Source organism: Melopsittacus undulatus, chromosome 6, assembly GCF_012275295.1.
Source record: "Melopsittacus undulatus isolate bMelUnd1 chromosome 6, bMelUnd1.mat.Z, whole genome shotgun sequence".
Taxonomy (NCBI): Eukaryota; Metazoa; Chordata; class Aves; order Psittaciformes; family Psittaculidae; genus Melopsittacus; species Melopsittacus undulatus.
In genome coordinates this window covers 49,691,317-49,711,089 of record NC_047532.1, presented here as the reverse complement: position 1 = coordinate 49,711,089, position 19,773 = coordinate 49,691,317, and the positions used below count along the sequence as shown (strand labels likewise).

The 19,773-nt window shown below is 38.1% G+C and overlaps 1 protein-coding gene across 7 annotated transcripts; it reads left to right on the top strand.

Annotated features, from left to right (window-relative positions):
* Positions 1 to 42: 42 nt before the first annotated feature.
* ODR4 (odr-4 GPCR localization factor homolog) lies at positions 43 to 16,525 on the top strand. 7 transcript variants are annotated; one of them, XM_031046755.2, is made up of 14 exons: positions 43 to 524; positions 1,775 to 1,909; positions 2,320 to 2,448; positions 2,826 to 2,921; positions 4,016 to 4,122; positions 4,806 to 4,842; positions 4,970 to 5,041; positions 5,716 to 5,811; positions 6,372 to 6,437; positions 8,075 to 8,203; positions 8,811 to 8,901; positions 10,491 to 10,676; positions 14,644 to 14,736; positions 15,883 to 16,525. In XM_031046755.2, the coding sequence occupies exons 2-14, from the start codon at positions 1,811 to 1,813 to the stop codon at positions 15,948 to 15,950; spliced, it is 1,269 nt and encodes a 422-aa protein (XP_030902615.1). In that variant the 5' UTR covers positions 43 to 524; positions 1,775 to 1,810; the 3' UTR covers positions 15,951 to 16,525. The 7 variants fall into 7 exon arrangements, with proteins under 7 accessions (XP_030902615.1, XP_030902610.1, XP_030902609.1 ...); XM_031046750.1 differs by having other exon boundaries at positions 45 to 330; positions 4,970 to 5,110; XM_031046749.2 differs by having other exon boundaries at positions 45 to 519; positions 4,970 to 5,110.
* The last annotated feature ends 3,248 nt before the right edge of the window (positions 16,526 to 19,773 follow it).

The window sequence follows — 19,773 nt, the reverse complement described above, 5'->3', positions numbered from 1 at the left end:
CCGCCAAATCACAGGCTCATTTTCCAGGCAGGAAGCGGCTCGTGTACGAGCACTTCCGCTAAGGGCGTTCTTTCAGTCGGTGTACGAAAGAAAGCTGCTAAAATTGATACGACAGGCCCGAAGGTTTCGTCTCGAAGTTCGCCCTGAGGCTGTTCGCTCCTCTAAGGCGTGCTGTAGGTCCAGGAGTTGCAGAAGGAGGTGTTACTGCTTTGCCATTCGAAGCATGGCGGCCCTGGCGCTGAGCTCGCTCTCTGTACTCCTCTTTCCCGCGCTCGGGTCTGGGTTGGGTGACGTCATTCTTCTGCGCCAGGCAAAGAGCGGCGCCTGCAGGTACCGCTAGTGTTGGCCACCTCGGTGCTCGGTGGAGGCGCCCGCGGCGGTCGAGCCTGGGGACCTGGAGGCGGCTGCGCCCGTCAGGCTGGTGCGGGGAGCGCAGGGGGGAGTTGTACGGGAACGGCCGCCGAGCTGTGTGCCTGGCTCCATTGCAGGGGTGCTTTTGGCCCGGTTGTGTGGGTTGAGGTGAGGTGGGTGATAGCCTTCCTCCTCTCCCGGGTTGAGAGCTTCAGCTCAGCTATCCTTTGCGGAAGTTTCTCCATCAGACACCTTTGTGGAGACTCAGCATGCCTCTTGCTTGCTCACTCTTTGGCTTCAGATTTTTTATAGTTAATTTTTCTTGTGAAAGTCCGCAGTGCTTGAAGCAGTTTTCGAAATAGGCCTGGAAGGGAGCAATGTGTATAGCAGGCCCTGTGTCCTGGATTAATATAGCTGCTGAGGGAAGATGTGAAGATGGCCTTCTGGGTAGTCCACAGATGCTGTACTTTTAATGCCTTAAGAACTGGAATGAAAATTGAGCATGGCATAACTAAGTACAAGTGTGGAATTTAGCAAGTCCTTCAAAGAGGAATGTAAATAGAAAAATGCATTCTACATTCTGACTTCAAATGAAACATGACTCAGCAATAAATTGTTGCTTGTAGATACTCAGCATGTCAAATACTGTGTTTGGCTTTGGGGCCTTCACTGCAAGAAAGACCCTGAGGTACTGGAATGGGTCCAAAGAAAGATAGTGAGGCTGGTGAAGGGTTTGGAGCACAAGTCTTATGAAAGGCAGCTGAGGGAACTGGAGTTGTTTAGCCTGAAGCAAAGGAGGCTTGAGGGGACCTTATCACTCTACAGCTACCTGAAAGGAGGTAACAAGGTGAGGGTTGGTCTCTTCTCCAAGTAGCAAACAAGACAAGAGGAAGTGGCCTCAAGTTGCACCAGGGGAGGTTTAGGCTGGATGTTAGAAAAAAAATTTTCACCAAAATGGTTGTCAAGCACAAGAACAGGCTGCCCAAGGAAGTGGTGGAGTCACCATTCCTGGAGGTGTTTAAAAGAAGTGTGGATGTGGTACTTATGGACATGATTAGGTGTTAGGTTTATGGGTTGGATGGGCTTGATCATTAAGGATCTTTCCCAGGCTAAACAATTACATAATTCTGTGTTTTTCTAGCATTTAGTTGCACAACTTGCCATATCATTCCAGTGGTAGGTACTTAAAATAGTTTTCCTTCAAATAAGGGCCACATACTTCTTCCTTTAGTATACAGTTATGCTTTTCATTAAAAAAAAAACAAAACAAAACTAAGCTTGCAGATAATAAAGCTACTTGACTAACCTTTGTTGACGGCTAAAACAATTAAATCTTCAGAATCTTTTTGTGAGGCTCAAATTTTCATATAACCGTGTGCTATATATAAACTTTCTTTGACTTTGTACATTATTTGCTTTGTAGGTTGAAACTGTAGAACTTGGTCTTAAACGTGCAGTAATGGGTAGAACTTACTTTGTTGAGGAAGCTATTGGTCAGTATCTTTCAAACCTCAGCACAAAAGTACAGCCTTATGTCACTGGCCTGTTAATAGGGCAGGTAAGTGTGTAATATTTAAAGTCTATTCCATTCATTCCTATTAATAGGAGAAACCCCCCTTGGACTTAATCATTTGGGATAAGTCTACTAACATCACATTGAGCTTGTATAATGCAGGAGGATGGTAATATGACCAGAAGGGACTTCTATACAGGTTTTCCAGTGTCACCTAGCTACTCAAGTCTTTTAAAAGAGTTTTGTGATAGGACACACAGAAAATATAAAACTTGCCACTAAACAAGGGTTTAAGGCAAAGGCAAAAAAACCCCCCAAAATCACGAAGGAATTAGTAACAGATTACTATAGTGTAAAAATACCTAGTGTAAAGCAACCCATATACTTACTATGCAGTATTTTTTTACTTTATATCAACCTTATGGTATATTTGTTTATATTGATGTTTATGAAAGTGTTCCGTGCAAAAGGACTATGTAATTCAGGCTGTTCGAACGCCTTTGAAAGAAGAGCAGAAGGAAGACACCAAGCCTTCAAAACTGGCATCCATTGATGAAGAATGGATAACTACACACGCCAGTCAGGTAGCACAGTATGAGTTGATGAAGGGGGTGGGAAGAACACAAGGGAAATAAAATTGACAAAAACTATCTCATTACCTATGTAATCTCAGGCTTTTTTTTCTGAAAGTGCCTAACCATCCTAGACACAGATATTTTAAACCGGAATACCTGTATTGTTTTAAAAGTTTATTATTAAACAGAGATTTGATAGGACTAAACGAAGAAAAAAATTGTGGCATGTGTTCCTACACTTTGGAGGAACCTACAAATGAAAACCAGCTTTGCTTATTTAATTTCTGCTCTCAACGCTTACCTGTTTCATTAGACATTTGTATGTGAAGTTACATGGTTGCTAGATCTCCAATTCCTATTAACAAATGTTCATTTTTATTTTTAAGGTTTCTAGAATGCTTCCTGGAGGCTTACTAGTTCTTGGTGTATTTATTATTACAAGTCCAGAACTATCAAAAGATAGTCAAAATGCTTTGCGCAAGGTAAGTAGACTTCCTGGTGGAAAAACAGGAATATCTTTAGGTGTGTAGCTGAGTAATTTTCTATCAGTTACTCGAGTATATATGACTGTTTTGTTGCTTTATTTCTAAAAGCACAAATGTTCTCGCTTGATGTATGGTTTTAAGACAGAAAGCTCAGAAATAACTGTCCTACAGGACTGTACCACAGTGCAGTGTTTGGTAACTTTCTGTTTCTTGTGCTGTTCGTTACTGTAACAGCAAATCTTACTGTATTTACTGAAAGCAGACATTCTGGCTTAAGGAAAACATCTTCAAGGTTTATATTAAGCAAAATCCTTGTGGCACAGTTTTTAGTAATGTTATCTTATATTGCTTTTGTCTGAATAAATAGTTCAGATTAGAGAAGTTTGCAATACTGAAAATAGCCAATCCCTTTAAAAACAATATCTTGTATAGAACTAGTGGTCTTTGACTTATGCGTGTACAGTTATATTTAAAAACTACTCAGAACATGCTACTGCCTGATAGAATTCATTTTTGTTACAGTACTGGGGCATCTAGTGTCATGTTTAGTTTCTGTTCTGTAGATATATGTCATTTTCATAAATACACATGATAAGTAATTTAAACATGAGTAGGTTTTGAAGGCTGAGGTCCCAGATTCAGTTTTGGCAGTGCAATGCAATTGCATCTCAGTTGTGATAACTAAAAATAGTAGTCAGCAGAAAAAGATGAGTTGTGTTCAGGTGATCAGTGATTACTGAGTTATTTTAATTAGTAGCAATTTAGCCTAGCTGTCTTTTTCTGATACTCAGTTGATAGGCATAAAGCTGTAATATTATGTAAGGAAAAATGCATACAAGGTGAATATGTGTTGCTTGGTTTGGATTATAAGGAAGCTGATTAAGATTTCATAGGCAACTCGCTTTGGAGTAGTTGCCTATGAATCTTTGCAGAATCATCTTTTAACATGACATTTTGATGACCTATAAGCTATATTTCCCATTTATACATAATTTTGTTATCGCTTGGACTTAGAACTTTAGTACAAGTCTATTATAATTATATACATAACACATTATTTTTATAAAAATCTGTACTTTTTTCAACTTTAGCTAATCTTCTCAGTGGAAAAGTCTTTGACTAAAAGAAGGCTCTGGAAACCTGCTGAGGAGGAAGTCTCAGAGAGAGCAGCTCTTCAGATCTGTTCTGCTACAAAAAAGTATCCTTTATGAGCAAGCTTTATTGATGGAGACTGCTACTTCCAAATTCTTTTCTGTATAAATGATAAATTAGGAGAAGGAAGTTGTTTGGGTTCAGGTAGGTGTAAGTAAGTATGTTAAAATCATGAAGTTTTCTGATTACTCATGAGTAAGACTATTGGCCTTTTTATCCTTGCAAAATTTCCATAATTTCTTACTGTTAATTTGATACCCCCCCCACAGACTTATGCCTTCCCCAGGCAGATTGAAGAAAACATCTAAATTGAAATTGAAGAAAACATCTAAAATACTGTATAGCAGCTTGAGCTTGCAACTACCAATGATACTTACATGTAAGTGGAGATGTAACAGGCATATGGGATCTCTACTAGTGCTGCAGAAGAATGCTGGGTCTGTCGATAATTAGATAATATATGGAGAGCAAGCAAGGTTTTTCCTTAGAGAGGTGTTTCTCCATGTGAATACATATTGATCTTAATATATTTGTAAGAGATGGGACAGCATCACTATGGTAGTTGTAGTTTACAGTCAAAGGTTTTTCCACTTTTTATTCTAATAAAAGATAACTTTCTTCAGAGCATAAATTAGCTCAACAAAGAAGTAAAGGACAAAGTTAGTTGTTAGTGAATTAGTTTTACTCTCCTTATTGCTTTTCACTGGATTTTTTCTTTAAGTAGCAAAGAGTAGTTTGCCGAACCTATGATGTACAAGATCCAAAGGTGAGTTAGTCATCCTGTTTGTCATATGCAGCTTCTAATGCATGACAAACAATGTTAAAAAAAAATCTCCATTTGAGTTATACAGTGATTTTTATAGATGTTTTATCTTTTTTTTTTCTGCTCTTAGAGTTCAGCTAAACCAGCAGATTGGAAATATCAGAGTGCTTTATCTGCTTCCTGGTTAGCTTTGGACTGCACGGTAAATGTTAATATTCACATTCCACTTCTTGCTACTTCACCAAACCATGACTTGGAGAAGAATATCAAGGTAACTGACTGGCTGTACCAGTTTCGTAGTTGGTATCTGCACTACTTTCTCCGTTAAAAATTAAATGAGAGAGAAAGATTTCAGTAGGGTGAGTAGAGGAGTAGGATTAATCAGTAGAGAATGTTTGGCAGTTACTCCTCTGAAGTTACCATGAAGCATTCATAGTATAAAAATGTGGATAGCTTTCCTTCTGCTGTACTTAGTTTTGTAAGTTTTCCTTTGCTTGGAATTGTTTAGCAATTGTCATTAATATTCCAACTAAAGTGTCTTCTTCACTTAGTAAAAAGTTACGTCCAAGCATAACAGGGTTATGAGGCACTTTTAGTATGAATTGACTTTCCATAGGCTGGATGCCTCTTCTAAAAAACTTAAATCAATATTGTGAAATGCCTGTTTCTTGATGGATATGTTCTGAATATGTTGATTTTAAGATTTAGCTTTGGAAAAATGTATAGATAGATTTTTTTTTTTTTTTTTAGACACTTTAACTCTCAGAGCAACTCTTGAAACATGTATTTCTATCATTTTCAGAATGATACTACCCAGTTTTTGTTAAATTCTGTTTCCTCTTTGAAAGAGTTTTGTGTTTTCACTTTTTTTTTAAGAATGGATTAAATCGATGGGCAAAACAGATAGAAGACAGTGTTTTTCTGATCAATGGACAAGTTAAAGACGATGATGCAGAACTACTGGAAGGGCAGGTGAGTATCAAAATAATGAGGAATTGAACTGTAATAGATAGGTAATTAGTGTGCTACAGCATTGACTGGGTCATCTTCTGCACAATATTGTTATGGTTTAGGCCCAGCTGGCAACCCAGAACCATGTAGCCACTTGCTCACTCCCTCCACTTCCTCCCCCTACTCCCAGAGGGATGGGGAGGAGAATCGAAAGAATATAACTCCTTCCTCCTCTGGCAATATGAATACAGTAATTACATGTGAAGTCTGACTAAAAGTTTTTCTATGTGCTGTCTCCTAATTAAAGAACATGAGTAAGGTATGAATGCAGGTCATGAGATTTCTAAGAGCTATGTATGTCTAAATGTGTAACAAGCAGTGGAAGCACCTTGTTCAGCTGATGCATTCATCTCTCCTTTGTTTTATAATTATCTTCTCATGGCTGTTTTCTATATGCCATTTTCTCTCTTAAAAGCTACAAACAAATGCACATTTTATACCATAGTAAGGAGACTTTGATTCAGGGAGATTTTATTTATTTTTCCTGCTTCATGACAGAAAGAATTTTTTTTTCCCTTCAGAAAAAGTCAAGAGGAAATACTCAGTCCACCTCTCAGATTTCTGATGTCAAAGTTCTGACACAGCTGGTAAGTATTTAGAGGTTTGTCAAGTATAGGCTCGCTGTTAACTTCTAAAATAGAATAAAAAAATAACATTCTGAGTTACTATCTAGAAATATAGCTTACTTAATCCTAAGATTTTGATTTTCTCTCATGGATATTAACTCTGAAACTCATTGTGGAGTGATCTGCATATTTTGTGTCTTTAGAAATTCTTGTGTGATAACCACGTTCTGTAAGAATTGCACAGTATGGCTGCAAGGAAAATTTGAAAAACTGGTTGTAGAAATGAAATCCTGCAAACTAATTAATTTAATAGTAGGATTCCTGCATACATTAATTTTAAGGTGACTTTTCATCATTCTGAAGTACAGAATTACTCTCTTCAACTTGCCACAACTAGCTATGGACATTTACTTAAATGCTTTTGTCTGAAGTTCCATCCCTAGTTCTGGATTAAGATACAGATCCTGTAAACTGAATCATAATCTGGAGCTGTTAAGCCTGTCAGTTTCCTCTCTACCATAATCTATGGTGACTTGAACCCTGAATTAGGTGTCCTAGTCTAAGTTCTAAGGTTCACATGTGTCCAGACACTGTTTTTGTAGGCTGCTTGCACAGCACAGGCTAACCCATTTTTTCAGGTAATTCCTGGATTCTCTAAAGTTATGTTTAGGAAAAACTTTCAGAAATGTCTAAAACGCCATTTTAAGTATTTGATGAGTTATCTCACCTTCTTTTGTTACATTGTTCCAATGGCTGATTGCCTCAGTGAAAGGAAAGCTTTTTATTTTGGCAGAAGTAATGTATGCAGTTCACATGGAAGTTATGCATTCTTCTGTTTCCAGGTTTTGTTTTAGAGTGCTTCATACAACACACTTGTTGTTTTGGTAATGAGGTCAACTATTTCTAGGCAACAGTTTGACATAGCTGTAAATGTGACCACATTTGTAATTTAGTACTGACTGATGGGATGGCTCTCAGGATACCATAGGTTATGCTACCTATATAGTAAACATACAGACTTCATTGTATGTAAAAAGATAGTCTTAAAAAGATTTATAGAATGCAATGCTAATATAAGTCACGGGCCACTTGCCTGGAAAGTTTTAGAAGTCTTAAAGACACAAGTATTTAAATTGCAAGATATTGAGTGACTGGAAAAGTAGATAAATTTTCCATGATGGACAAGAAGAAATATTTTCAGCCTTACCTAACAAGAAAAAAACAATATAAATTATAAGGGAAAACAAATTATGTGTAAACATATAAAGATATGCTAGCAGCCTTCCAATATCTGAAATGGGGGCTACAAGAATGCCAGGGAGGGAATGCAGTGATAGGCCAAGTAATGGGTTTAAACTTAAATAGGGGAAGTTCAGGTTAGATACAAGGAAGAAGTTCTTTACTGTGAGGTTGGTGAGGCACTGAAGCAGCTTTCCCAAAGAAGTGGTAAATGCGCCATCGCTGGAAGTGTTCAAGGACAGGTTGGACGGGGCTTTAGGTGACGTAGTCTAGTGTGATGAAACTAGATGATCTTAAGGTCCTTTCCAACTTTAACCATTCCATGATTCTATGCGATTAATTTCTTAGGTCTGTTTTTTGCTACTTCTGCTGCAAGTACCTTGGTCACAAGATAAAACTGAAACATGTTTCTTTTTCAGTCCCAGGGTTCAAGTCGTCGATCAACAGCTACAGTCCAGGTCTGCAGTGGTTCCATAAATCTCAAAGGTGCTGTGAAATGCAGAGCCTACACACATAACAACAAACCAAAAGTTAAAGAAGCTATTCAGGTAGTGAAAAGGTTATTAGTTCATCAGAAACATTTTTCTGAAATACATTGAATTTATCATATTTTTTTTTTCTTTGCCAAAATGATATGGTCTAAACTGAGGTCAAAATGTTCACCCCCTTGAACACAGGGATTGTTTTAGAAGTCATCTGTGTGCAATGTGGCGATTTAGGTTCCTTTTTAATTTCTAGAAGGTATGTCTCCTGTTTCCTAAGGCCGTTCTCTAGCGACTCTTTGCCCAAACTGTCAAAATGGCTTTGAAGAATTTTCTTAAAAAGGGGTTACAGAATATGTTTTTCTGTATGTGGAGGGGAAAATATATATTTACTTTTTCAGTGATTTCCCCCCCTTCTTGAGTCAGTGCCTTGTGATTATTTTGTTTGATTTTAATGGCAATGTTTAGAAGTTGCCAGTTCTTATCCTAACAAGACTAAAAATTTCCTCAGCTTTCCTTTTTTCTATTTTTGTTTTTTTTTTTTTTAATTCTTTTGATGTTGGCTTCCTCTTTATTGAACTTTTAAAAATTCTCTTTAGGGTTTTTATTTTCTGGGAAAAACTATTCTTTCAACATGGTTTGTATTACTGATGTTTTTGTTTTGTCCTTATAGGCTTTGAAAAGAGACATAATAAACACATTGAGTGATCGGTGTGAAATACTATTTGAAGATTTGATTATAAATGAAGGGCCTCCCAAAAAAGGTATGAATTATAAAAAACAAACCAACGAACAAAAATACCCTACCAAACAAAAGCTCAACAGCCACCCAGTTCACTGCAACAACCATTGAATTTTGGTTGTTGCAGAAAATTCTGCTGGTATACTGAAGTCCCAGTATGGTTTGGAGCAGTACAACAAGCACATGGCATAATTTCTATTTGTCAGCCTTGACTTTCTCTTAAATCTGGAGAATTTCAGTCAAGTTCAAATATGTTCTTTGGCACTGCAGCTTTCACACCAACTTCGTATTCACATCTCATGACCACAGAATGCAATTTATGTGTCTTTTCTCACTGCTTGGATTTTTTTTTTTTAATTCATGTTGAAACTCCTGTCACTGAAATTCTAACTGTAACTTGCTCATTTAAAATTTTATTTTTTTTTTAGCCCTGTATGGTATTCCTATTAATATTGAAGTATACTAAAACTTGGTGGGATCAAAAGAACTGGTTGGACATAGCTTTCCATGTTTTTGTATTACCTATGTTACAACTGCTAGTGAACATGAGCTCTAAAGTTCAGTACTGTTCATCTCCATTGAGTAAAACAGGTGATTACAATGTGAACAAGTATCCTTAATTGATTTTTTTTTTTTTACAAACTATACAAATACAAAGCTTGTGTCATCTCTGCCCCCTGAACTTAACTGCTTTTCATCAAGTATTATTTTAGAGGCTTTGTGTCTTTTAAATAAGTAGATCTTATTTCAGCACTAGGAATAATTACTGTATTGCATTAACATGAATTTAACAGAGCACCATGCAGTGGCAAAAGTGCAATCCAAATTGATCTAATGAAAATAAAACTTCCTCTTGGGATTATGCTAAAAACTAAGGTGCTATATGCTGAGACTGGATCTCCTAGCTCATGCTAGGTGATTCTTTAAATTTCTTTTAGTTAGTGTAATAGTATTAAGTTACCTTCCTATTGTTTTGTTGGTTTTTGGTTTGTTGGTTGGTTGGTTTTAAACCAAATATTACTAGTTAATTGAAATAAAAATTTGAAAATCTTACTTAAAGGAAGGCCTTTTAAAAGATGCTATTTTTGGTAGAGATTTTAGGAAAAAAAATAGAACTCAAAGCAGAATGATTGTGGAAGGAAAAATGATACCTGGTCAGAGTTACTATTTATTTTAGGATAACATTGTTTGTTTGGTGTTAGCCAACTTTATCCAAACTGCGTAATTTATACTTTCCAGTTGCATGCAGATTTCAGTTTCCTCTTTAGGTGGCACCTGTACTTCATGGCTTTAAGTATATCATATAGCAGCCAAAAATTTGCAATCCTTTATGGTGTTGAAATTGTATGTTGTTTTGTGTGCAATTTTACCTGCAGCCTTTCCCAGACTTCTCTTGCTAGTTGTTCTAAATTTAAAAAACAAAAGTCTATTTAACATTTTAATGGTCTGTTTTGAAGATCTCTCAGGTATTTCTAAGGACACTAATGTAAGAACATAAATCAATGTAATAACACCCTAATTTTCATAAAACAGTAACAACTAAACAAGCCATGCATGAAACATGAAAACTTGAGCTTTTATTTGGATGGTATTTCTTCCCTTTTCTTTTAGATTTTGAGAGGGAATACCATGTCTTACCTCAAAGACTGTTTGTCCCTGTTGCTGGATCCAGTGTGATGCTCAGTGATTATAGGTTTGGTGAGGAAGCTGTTGGAGAAATCCAGGAACGTTTTGTTGAAATGTTGGATCAGTCTGTGCAAGCTGAAGATATCCATATAGCAGAGGAAATTAACACAGGTAAATACAGTACCTGAGAACCAGGACAAACTGCATCATGGATTATGAAATGTTGACCAATGACATAGGCCAGATTTATCCAGATATGGATATGCTTAAAATTTGCTTACTTCATATGAAGCTCTAAAGGTATATATATCAATCTTGTGATCTTTCAAATTACAGTTTAAATATATTTGTGAACAATGGCAAGGGTGCTTGTAGTTTCTGTGATTGGCTTCTAAGAGACCTCTCTTTCTCCTTTCTGATATTTTGCTCTCTCACTGCATTATCTGTCCAGCCATGGTTGCAGCTCATGAGCTTCAGTAGATACATGAATAAATATATGGTTAAACAAGGTTTGTTCATTTTATTCTGCACATGAGTTAAGAAGTGCTTCTATATTGGCAAGTAACCTATAAAAAAAAAACAGCAAAGCTTTGTATTCTGGTTACTTTTTCAGTAGTTCAGTGTCTTTAAAGCTGAGTAACTCTTACACTACTTAGAATAAGTTAGAAGTTGTGTGCTTTAGTAAATTCTACTGTTTCTCCACTGAATAATTAAAAAATACTTTAAAAGTGCTATTAGCAAAAAATACATATAGTCTAATATGTTTTTCAGAAAGTTCTCATGCTAGAACTTTTTCAAAAATGCAAAGTACCATTGTTTCTTCTGAGTATATTAATTTATGTATCAAATGCCCCAAATTGAACTTTTGTGATTCACCAGAGCTGGAAAGAAAATTAAGAGCGCTTTTATTTTTCTAATGAATGTTTTTAAGTTTATGTTCTGATTATGAGACTTTTATATTCCTTTAATACAGATATTTTGGTATAATCTAGTTACTGACTTCCTTTTCCTTATTATTTGTTCATATAATTCCTTGTTGTGCTTCCCCCCCACCCCTGACTTTGATTTCAATGTAGGAGTCAAATCTTTAATTGAAATGCATCTAATAATACTTCCTGTGATCTTATGGAAGATATTTCTGCCCTTTTTTTTAATCCCATCAGCATGAATATGAGCAGCAGTTACAGTTTTATAATTTAAAAGAAAACACATTCTTAGATGAGAACTGTGATCACTTTTTGATGTTGATATTTAGGGGCAAAAAATGAGAAATGTAGCCACGAGCTTCCTTTGTAAGGTGAACTGTGATTACTGATACTCTCCTTGACCTACTTGTTTAGTTGGGTTTTTGAGTTTCTTGATTTCAGAGCTAACCATAAATTCTTGCGTCTTTCTAAATGAATCAATTTTCCCCTGGCTTTAATTAAACCTGTTAGCTGTTAATCTGACTCATTATCTTGAAAAGTAAAAGATGAACGTAGCTCAAGAACCTCAAGAAAAGCAAGAAGGCCAATAAAAATCTCTCTTGAATTACAAGAGTAACTTTAATAATCTTAAAGCTGATTATTACTGAACTTTAAGGAATTAGCGTAAATCAGGGAAATTAATGTTTCAGCAGCAGAGATAAGCTTGGGAGGGAGAAGATGATTCAATTTAGCTTTATTGCTGATGTATGATCTGAAGCTAGGAAAAAAAGATGATTAAACTTACAGTGATGCATCACAAAGATTTGATGTCACTAATACGCGTAAAATCGTGAAGAAAATGTGCTTCTGTGTTCTTGTGGCTTGCTGGTTAGAGAGGTAGGTGTGTGTGAAATAAAAGGGCAAATTAAGGCAAGTGCATAGTAGAGGAGAAGGAAAAGTATGCAGAAACAATTTTGGGAAAAAATGGGACTGCTGTTGTCCTAGTGTAAACCACAGAGTATGTCCATAGAATGGTTCTGCTTATAGTAGTGATAGTAATAATACTATCAGCACAGCACTGTTCGATTATGATAATTATTGTTATGGCACCATTACCTTGTGGTTTATTAAAATAACAAGTTATTGATACACTTTTGTTAATGCCAGAAAAGCTGTTTTAGAAATGAGACTTGTTAACTATGTCAATAAGGTATTCTGTGTTTTAAGAAAAAACATTAATTTTGCAAGTTAATTTTTTTTTATTGGCACTTTGGTATGAAGTGTCTAAGTATTGCTGTAAAAAATGTTGTTGTGGCACAGTGAGAGTTTGGGGGTTTCCCTTGTGTAAAGGCTTTTTCAGTGCATCGTTCCAATTTGCGTAGCATTTGTTTCGCAAAGTTTAGCTCTATCATTATTAATAATTAATATCTAGTAATGGTTAAAAATGGGCTTGTAGTGAATTTTGACAACAGCCTTTATCTTTGTATCATGATTTCTATGGTCTTAGGCACCAACCTTTAATTAACTTGAAATGCTGTCCATAGTGAAATTCTGGGGAAGATTTGTTGCTAAAAAGAATTGCTTAAAATACCAAAATATGAGCAGGCTTCTGAAAAAAAAATATCCTTTTTTTGTTGTTGCTTTTTGAAATATGCACTTGAGAAGAGGGTGATATAATCAGTATATATAGCAAAGATTTATTTTTTACACAGTTTTTAGTCAAAATGTGTGAAATAAAGGTATTTTGAGAAGGTCAGCTTTATGTGCTTACTTAATCCAGCCTCTGCCACTGTCTCCTATAGTTTTATTTTGCTTCCTAATGCAATGCTCCAGTGAGGTCACTACTGGGTCATGCTTTAAAATTGTTATGTGGAAAATAGAACATAAAACTGACCTACTTATAATTGAAAGATATAAATAGCCCAAACAGTGTATTTGCAAGGTATTTAGTGCATTTCTACAAGTAATTGAAAACTTTGCTTTTATGATTGGCTTTACTAAATCCCTGCACCTCCTTGGTGTAGGAGGTGGGGGTGATATGTTAAGTAGTCTGAGTGGATAAACATAAGTAAGACTTCAGTAGTGGTAAACACTTCATCATCTTTGTTAGCAAATTGAAGAATTAATGAAAAAATAAGAATTCTTCTAATTGGCATTAGAAAGCATCTACTTTTGAAAACTCTTTATGTGATTTATACTACAGCTGCTTCACATGCAAATCTTCTGTAACATAATGGCATAAATGCCTTTGGTAACAAAGTAGCTTTAGGATATTCCTTTCTTTTTCCTCTTTTTCTTTTTTTTTTTTTCCTCCCTGAGGAAGCAAGCACTGCTGTCTTGAGGTGCAGCTTCAAACGTTACCTTCAGAAAAGTGCAACAGTTCTTATGAAGGTGCAAAGAAACAAAGTTAGAGGGCACAAATTTATCCTACTTGCTCAACAAAACTGAAGCAGAAACTGCAGGATCTAGACTTCAAAGGTGACCCAAGAAATGTGGTCAGCTTTTCTAAAACTGGGATGTTATTTTAAAGAGTTGAAAACTCTATTGTAGTTTGGAGAGAATGCAGTGCTTTTACTGTGCTAGTTAAAGCTGTCTTGCAATAATTGCTAACTCCTTTACTTTAGTTGAAAATTTCTGCTCATATTTTAAGCAGATGAGTGTGTTTTTTCCTTCACACAGAAAAAATAAGATGAAATTATATATATATATATATAAGATGAAGTGGGCTTGAGAGGCATTTGATAATTTCTTCTCTAAAAAACACCTGTTGCAAATGACCATTAGTGGCTGACAATCACCAGTTTAAATCTGCTGCTGGTTCTCCTGGTGCTGCCCCCTGTGAGTCAGCTGCTCAGGTCAGCTGAGCTGCTGGTTCCTCAGCAAGGCCTGGTTCATTTTGATGGTTCCCTCTCAGAGTAGTCAAATTTTCCCTAAGTTATTTTGGGAGTTGGATATGTTGCTCTGGAAGTAGGATGTGGAAGATGAGTTTTGGAAAAGGGACTCATTCCCAAATGTAATTTTCTCTTTATTTTTACTCTTCCAGACATACGGAATAGTTTAGTACTATGCTGTTTTTACTGTCTGATTTCTACTGCTATGAACCATTTTTCTCTACCATAAATGTATTTTATAAAGTTGATCCGGAGTTTTTGACCTTCTGTATTAATTCAACTGTGAAACACAACTGCTAGCTTTTGAACTGGTATTTACTACTTCATTTGCTTTCTGTGCAGTTGGTATTTGTCCAGTTACTGACAACATGGATGACACACAACAGAAACAACTGACAAAAGCAACATTGCTCTTGAAACTTCAGCAAAATATGGGTATGTTACTTCCCTAATTTCTGATATTGCAACCCAAAAACTATAATGGGTCCCTTCTGTACTGTTACTTTCTATAGCATTATTAGCAAACAAGTGAGATTAATACAATACTTCTCTAAAATGAGTCCCCATATCAGTATTGTAGGTGCAGGGTGTTTCTGGGACAGAAAAAAACACAGCCCACTGTTGGAACAAAAACAGTGTTTGCATTTGTTCAGCCTTCAAATCAACACAAAAGGCTCATATAGCTTTATTTCTTTTTTGGAGAGCCACCACTTTCATAATTCCATACTTAAAAAATACCAAACAACCAAATCAAACACAGTTGAATGGCTTTGTCAAGTAGGCATCCATAAATCAGCTAGTGACTCACTAATCTTCATCTGAACCTGACAACTACATATGGGCTTGAGTGCTAATTGTCAGCCTTGGTAATTCAGGGAACACCAGCTACAGTCTTCTTTCAGATACAGTTTCTCCATTGGTACTCTTTGGTCCAGCTCTCATATCTGCCTGCACTCAGTACAGTTCTATTTGAGGGTTTTTTGGTGTATTTTTTTGTTAAAGGACTGTTACACTTTGGTCAACAAAGCAATAACTATTTTTCTGTTAATTCTTAGAACATGCTAACTGGAAGATTGAGGAGTAGCAGTAAATGTAATCATTCAGGGAGTTTGGGTTTTTTTGTGTGTCATCTTCTCAACTGCATCAGTGACAAGCATGTTAATAGGAAAATGTTGTGCTAGAAAGAGGTAGAGTAAATGTAGTTTTAATGAAAAAAAATCATGGCTTTTGTTTCTTCAAGCTTAAAATTTTTATTATTTTTTCCTAGTCTGATTCCTAGAACTAATCAGTGCAGAGTCAGTGCATTATTTTGGGGGGCCAGGACACAGCCAAGGTACTACAGAAGTATGCTGTGAAGCATACTTACAGGTGGAAGGATCATGCTCTGATTAGAAATGTAATGTGGAACTTTAATTATCTGACATGGTAGCTTTAGACTTAGGCTAAGCAGTGGTAAAATAGTTTTTTTTTGGGGTGGCTGTTTCTCCTCCTGTCATTCACCTTGACTCTGCTCTCCACACCCTAGCTTGTCCTGATTGCTGCGCTTGTTACTCACTGAATGCATTTCCTTTGTTATTTTAGGTGTGGTAATAGCAGCTGCTGTTGCAGTCTTTGCATCCATCTTCTCTTTCAATTACTTCAGTGATTAAACTCAAGCAACCAGTGCTTTGTGGATGGAAGTATTGGCCAGTTACAAGATGGAAGCATTTGTGTTCAATATATTGGTAACTAAGAATTATTGCCTAAATATCACCAGTTACATGTGCAACATAAATCATAATGACAGGTTCAGTTACCTTGTGCCAGCATGCATACTACGTCAAGTAGAATCACATGGTTACAATACATTGCTGAATGATAGTATTATTTTCTAGAAGGATCCCTTAAACAATTTTTTCCTATTTATTCTTTTAATGGAAAATGCTGCTACTGTTTTTTCTCAGGCTATTGGCAAGACTAGCATCATTACCTGGTATGACAATTCTTGCTTTAAGAGATGCTTTGCTTAAAGAAATCTCATCTCATTAAAGTTAATTGGGGAACAATTAAATATAATGTAGCCAGCATTTCACTATATGCATTGTTTTCTGTATTATTGGCTAACTAGCATAATAGGTATAAAAACAGTTCCTAGTAGTTTCAAGACTAGACCAATTCAGCCTGTAAATACCATTGTTTGAGACCTGGAGAACTCAGAAATCAATAAAATGCATAGAGCTTTTGAGATTTGTATATGCTTTTACTTGGTGACTCTTAATGAGGATTTTTCTGTCCAGTTCTTATTTAATGATCACTTTCTTGGAATATTAACTATTCTGGCAACAGCTACATATAGTCAGCCCTTTTGGATTATCTTGTAGATGCATGTGAGTTGTCAAAATTGTTTGCTAATCAGGATTTTTAGACTACAAACAGGTAACTTTCCATTATGAGATATTCTTAGGGGAATAACATTAGGGGATAACATTATTGTTTACTTGCTATGAGGAGAACAGAAGGAGGGAAGAATTCAAGTAAGGTTAATAAAGGTAATTCTTATATAAAATGTGATGTTTACTTGCAGAAAAGAATTCCAGATTTTAGGGCTTTTTAATATCACCGTAAATTTTTTTTCTTTGTATAAGGAACACTGAGAAGAAATATAAACACTTTGGTTCTAAAGCATAATCAAGGAAGCACAGGAATACTTTTATTAAAAGCTAACTGTATGAAATGTGTCTCAAATACCATTGCCTCATCTATGCATTCTGTTTTTACATGTTTGGAAAAAGAGCTGCCTTTAGTATTGGAACTATATTTTGGAATATCATGTTGATCTTTTGTGCTCAGTCAAGTGGGGCCTCTCAGGAAAGTGAACATTGCAATGGCAGTGATTTTTCCACGTGCTGTGTGTTGTACAGGAACATGTCATTCTGTGCAAATGGGTGGAATCAGTAGGCAGAATCAGAAGCAGTTGATTCTGGGGGAAGTTAAGTGCTACCCAGAATATGAGATGAATTTTGTTAACATGTAAATGAAAGATCATTGGTTTAAAATTGCTCTGCTGAAGTCTGTTAGGAGGGGCAGGGCAGTAATGGGATGAAGTTTGCCTTGGGTCTCTCTCTTGAGGTGTCTTTTCCTGTTTTTTTTTTTTTTTGATGATAGAGGCTGCATATGCTTTCAGAGGTTAAATACAAAACAGTTATTCTGTAGTTGCCTGTTACTTGAAACTCAGCCACAGAAGTAAAGCACATTTGAGATACTAAATGTCTTGCACCAGGAACGAAAATTGTCGTGAAACACTTTCAATAGCTCTTGCTTAGCACCTGTGGTGTAAAAGCAGAGTGTGGTTGGAGCCAGTCAGTGCTCTGCCTGTCCTGCTTTGGTACCAAGAGAGGTACCAAGAGGAGAGCAAGAGGCCGGGCTCTGATAGCTCAGGCAAATCTGAGGTGGCTGCAATCATGGGCATCCTCAGGAGAACAGACAATCCCACCTTCAGCGCGGCCTCTGGCAGAGAGAAAGAAGCAGCAGCGACAGTTATTACCGCATATCGCCCCTGCCTGGACATGCTCCTTGAGTAGGGTTTGCTGGAGGTGCATCGAGGGCCAGCTCCCCGCTTTCACGCCAGGCCTTGGGTGCTCTGGAGCAGGCTGCAAGGAAGGTGCTGCAGCTGGAGGGAGCTTCAGGGGACCCGCGCCCACCACGCCGTCGTACTGTTCGCAGAGGACGCCCATGGCAAGCCAGAGGGGCCGGGGCAGTGCGCGGAGGTCGGGCTGCAGAATCGCGCTTCGGCTGCAGCGCGCAAGCTGGGCACTGGTGGTGTCCCCTTAGCTGCAGGCGGCAACGAATGCGCTGCCGTTACCGGCGTGGACGCGGGCTGCAGGAGCGCGTTTTGACCACCGGGCGGCAGCAGCGAGCGCTGCAGTGGGTGTTACTGCACATGCGTGCAGCTGGTGCTGCGGTGCTGTCCTTGGGTCACCGGGCGGCAGCCGCGAGTACCGGCTGCCGCTTGGTACCACCGTGGCTCGGCTGCAGTACCGCCTTGCTGTCGCCGGGCGGCAGCACCACCTCAACAATTGTTTCCGAGCCACGGCCACGTCCGGCCGTTTGTACCCTCCCAAGACGGTAACTGCGGCTTAGTGAGACCCTTATCCCCCTCGCAGCCAGGCAGTAACGTTCACTGCCTCTGTATTGGAAGCCCCTCAATGATTCGAGCATTCCCGGCCTTTGCATTTGAGTGCTTTGAAAATCTGGGAGTAGTTCCTGTCTGCATCCCCCACCTCATTACCTGGGCAGAAGAACCAGCACAGGGAACCTGGGGAACAAGTTTCCTTCTTACAGGCTTGCTGTATCCATCTGCATGTGGCATGGTGGTTGTGGGAGTGACAGCAGTGAGACAACAGGTGCTGGCAAGAGATGAAATGGGGAAAAAAGGCAGCACAGGCAACACGCTGAAGGCAGGAGGGAAGAAGCTGAAGCACTGTGTGCAAGGGGCAGTTACATTCAGCTGGAAATAGCTGGTCCAGGCAGACCAGAGGCAAGTGGTAGATCTGCAGATGAATAGTGCACTGGTGATCTATGGGCTTTGTGGTGGCGTTTGCACTTTTCCTCACCTCTGTCTGCTCCCATAGGCTTGCATACAGGCAACACTTCCCGTGCAGAGCTTGTCTCATGGAGAAGAGACACTGCATGATGTTACTTAACAGCATGCAAAGTAGTTGGCCATGGAGCAAGGAAAGCAAAGAGGCTCTATGGTCACTTAGCAAGTGACCATAGAGCCCTGGATGTTCCACCTTTCTTCAAGAGCATAGCTCTGCACTCCTTGTTGCTCCTGGCAGTGAGCAGCTGCAGTTGCACTTTGCTGCAAGGAGCAGAACAGCTCTTGGTGCAGTGCAAGTGCTGCTCAGCAGGAGCTAACATATCCCTGCGTGGCCAGCACTGTTCCCAGCTCTAAAACGTAGAAGAGAGAGTGGGGTGCAAGGAAGCATCTGGGGTCTGGATGCAGAGGGGTTATGGGGGATGTGAGATGGGGGCAGGGGAGAAACTCGTGAAGAAAGAACTCACATGAAAAAATGAACTCACAAGGAGCCAGAAGGGGACTGGTGTGGGGATATGTTTTGGGGGACAGCATATGGAGCAGCACACACAGGGGGTGGGTAAGTGGGTAAAACTTGCATGCGGGTGTCATACATGGGCATGATATAACCACACTGCCCATTCAGGATAATCCACAGCAGAAAACTCACCTGGATTAATTGCAATGTATAATCCACTCCAGATAGCTGACCCACATCACATAACTTCCAGTGGTGCTCCTCAGACTGGCAGAGTTGCACCCCAGCAGTGGGATGGTTTTGGGTTTCTTTGTTTGCTTTTCCATAACATAAAAATTGGAGAGAATCATGAATTTTTTGCTTTTGAAAAAAATATTCAGCTGGGGGGTTCTACTGCATATCCAGAGCATAGAAATTTCTGATTTTTGGTTTTGTTCAT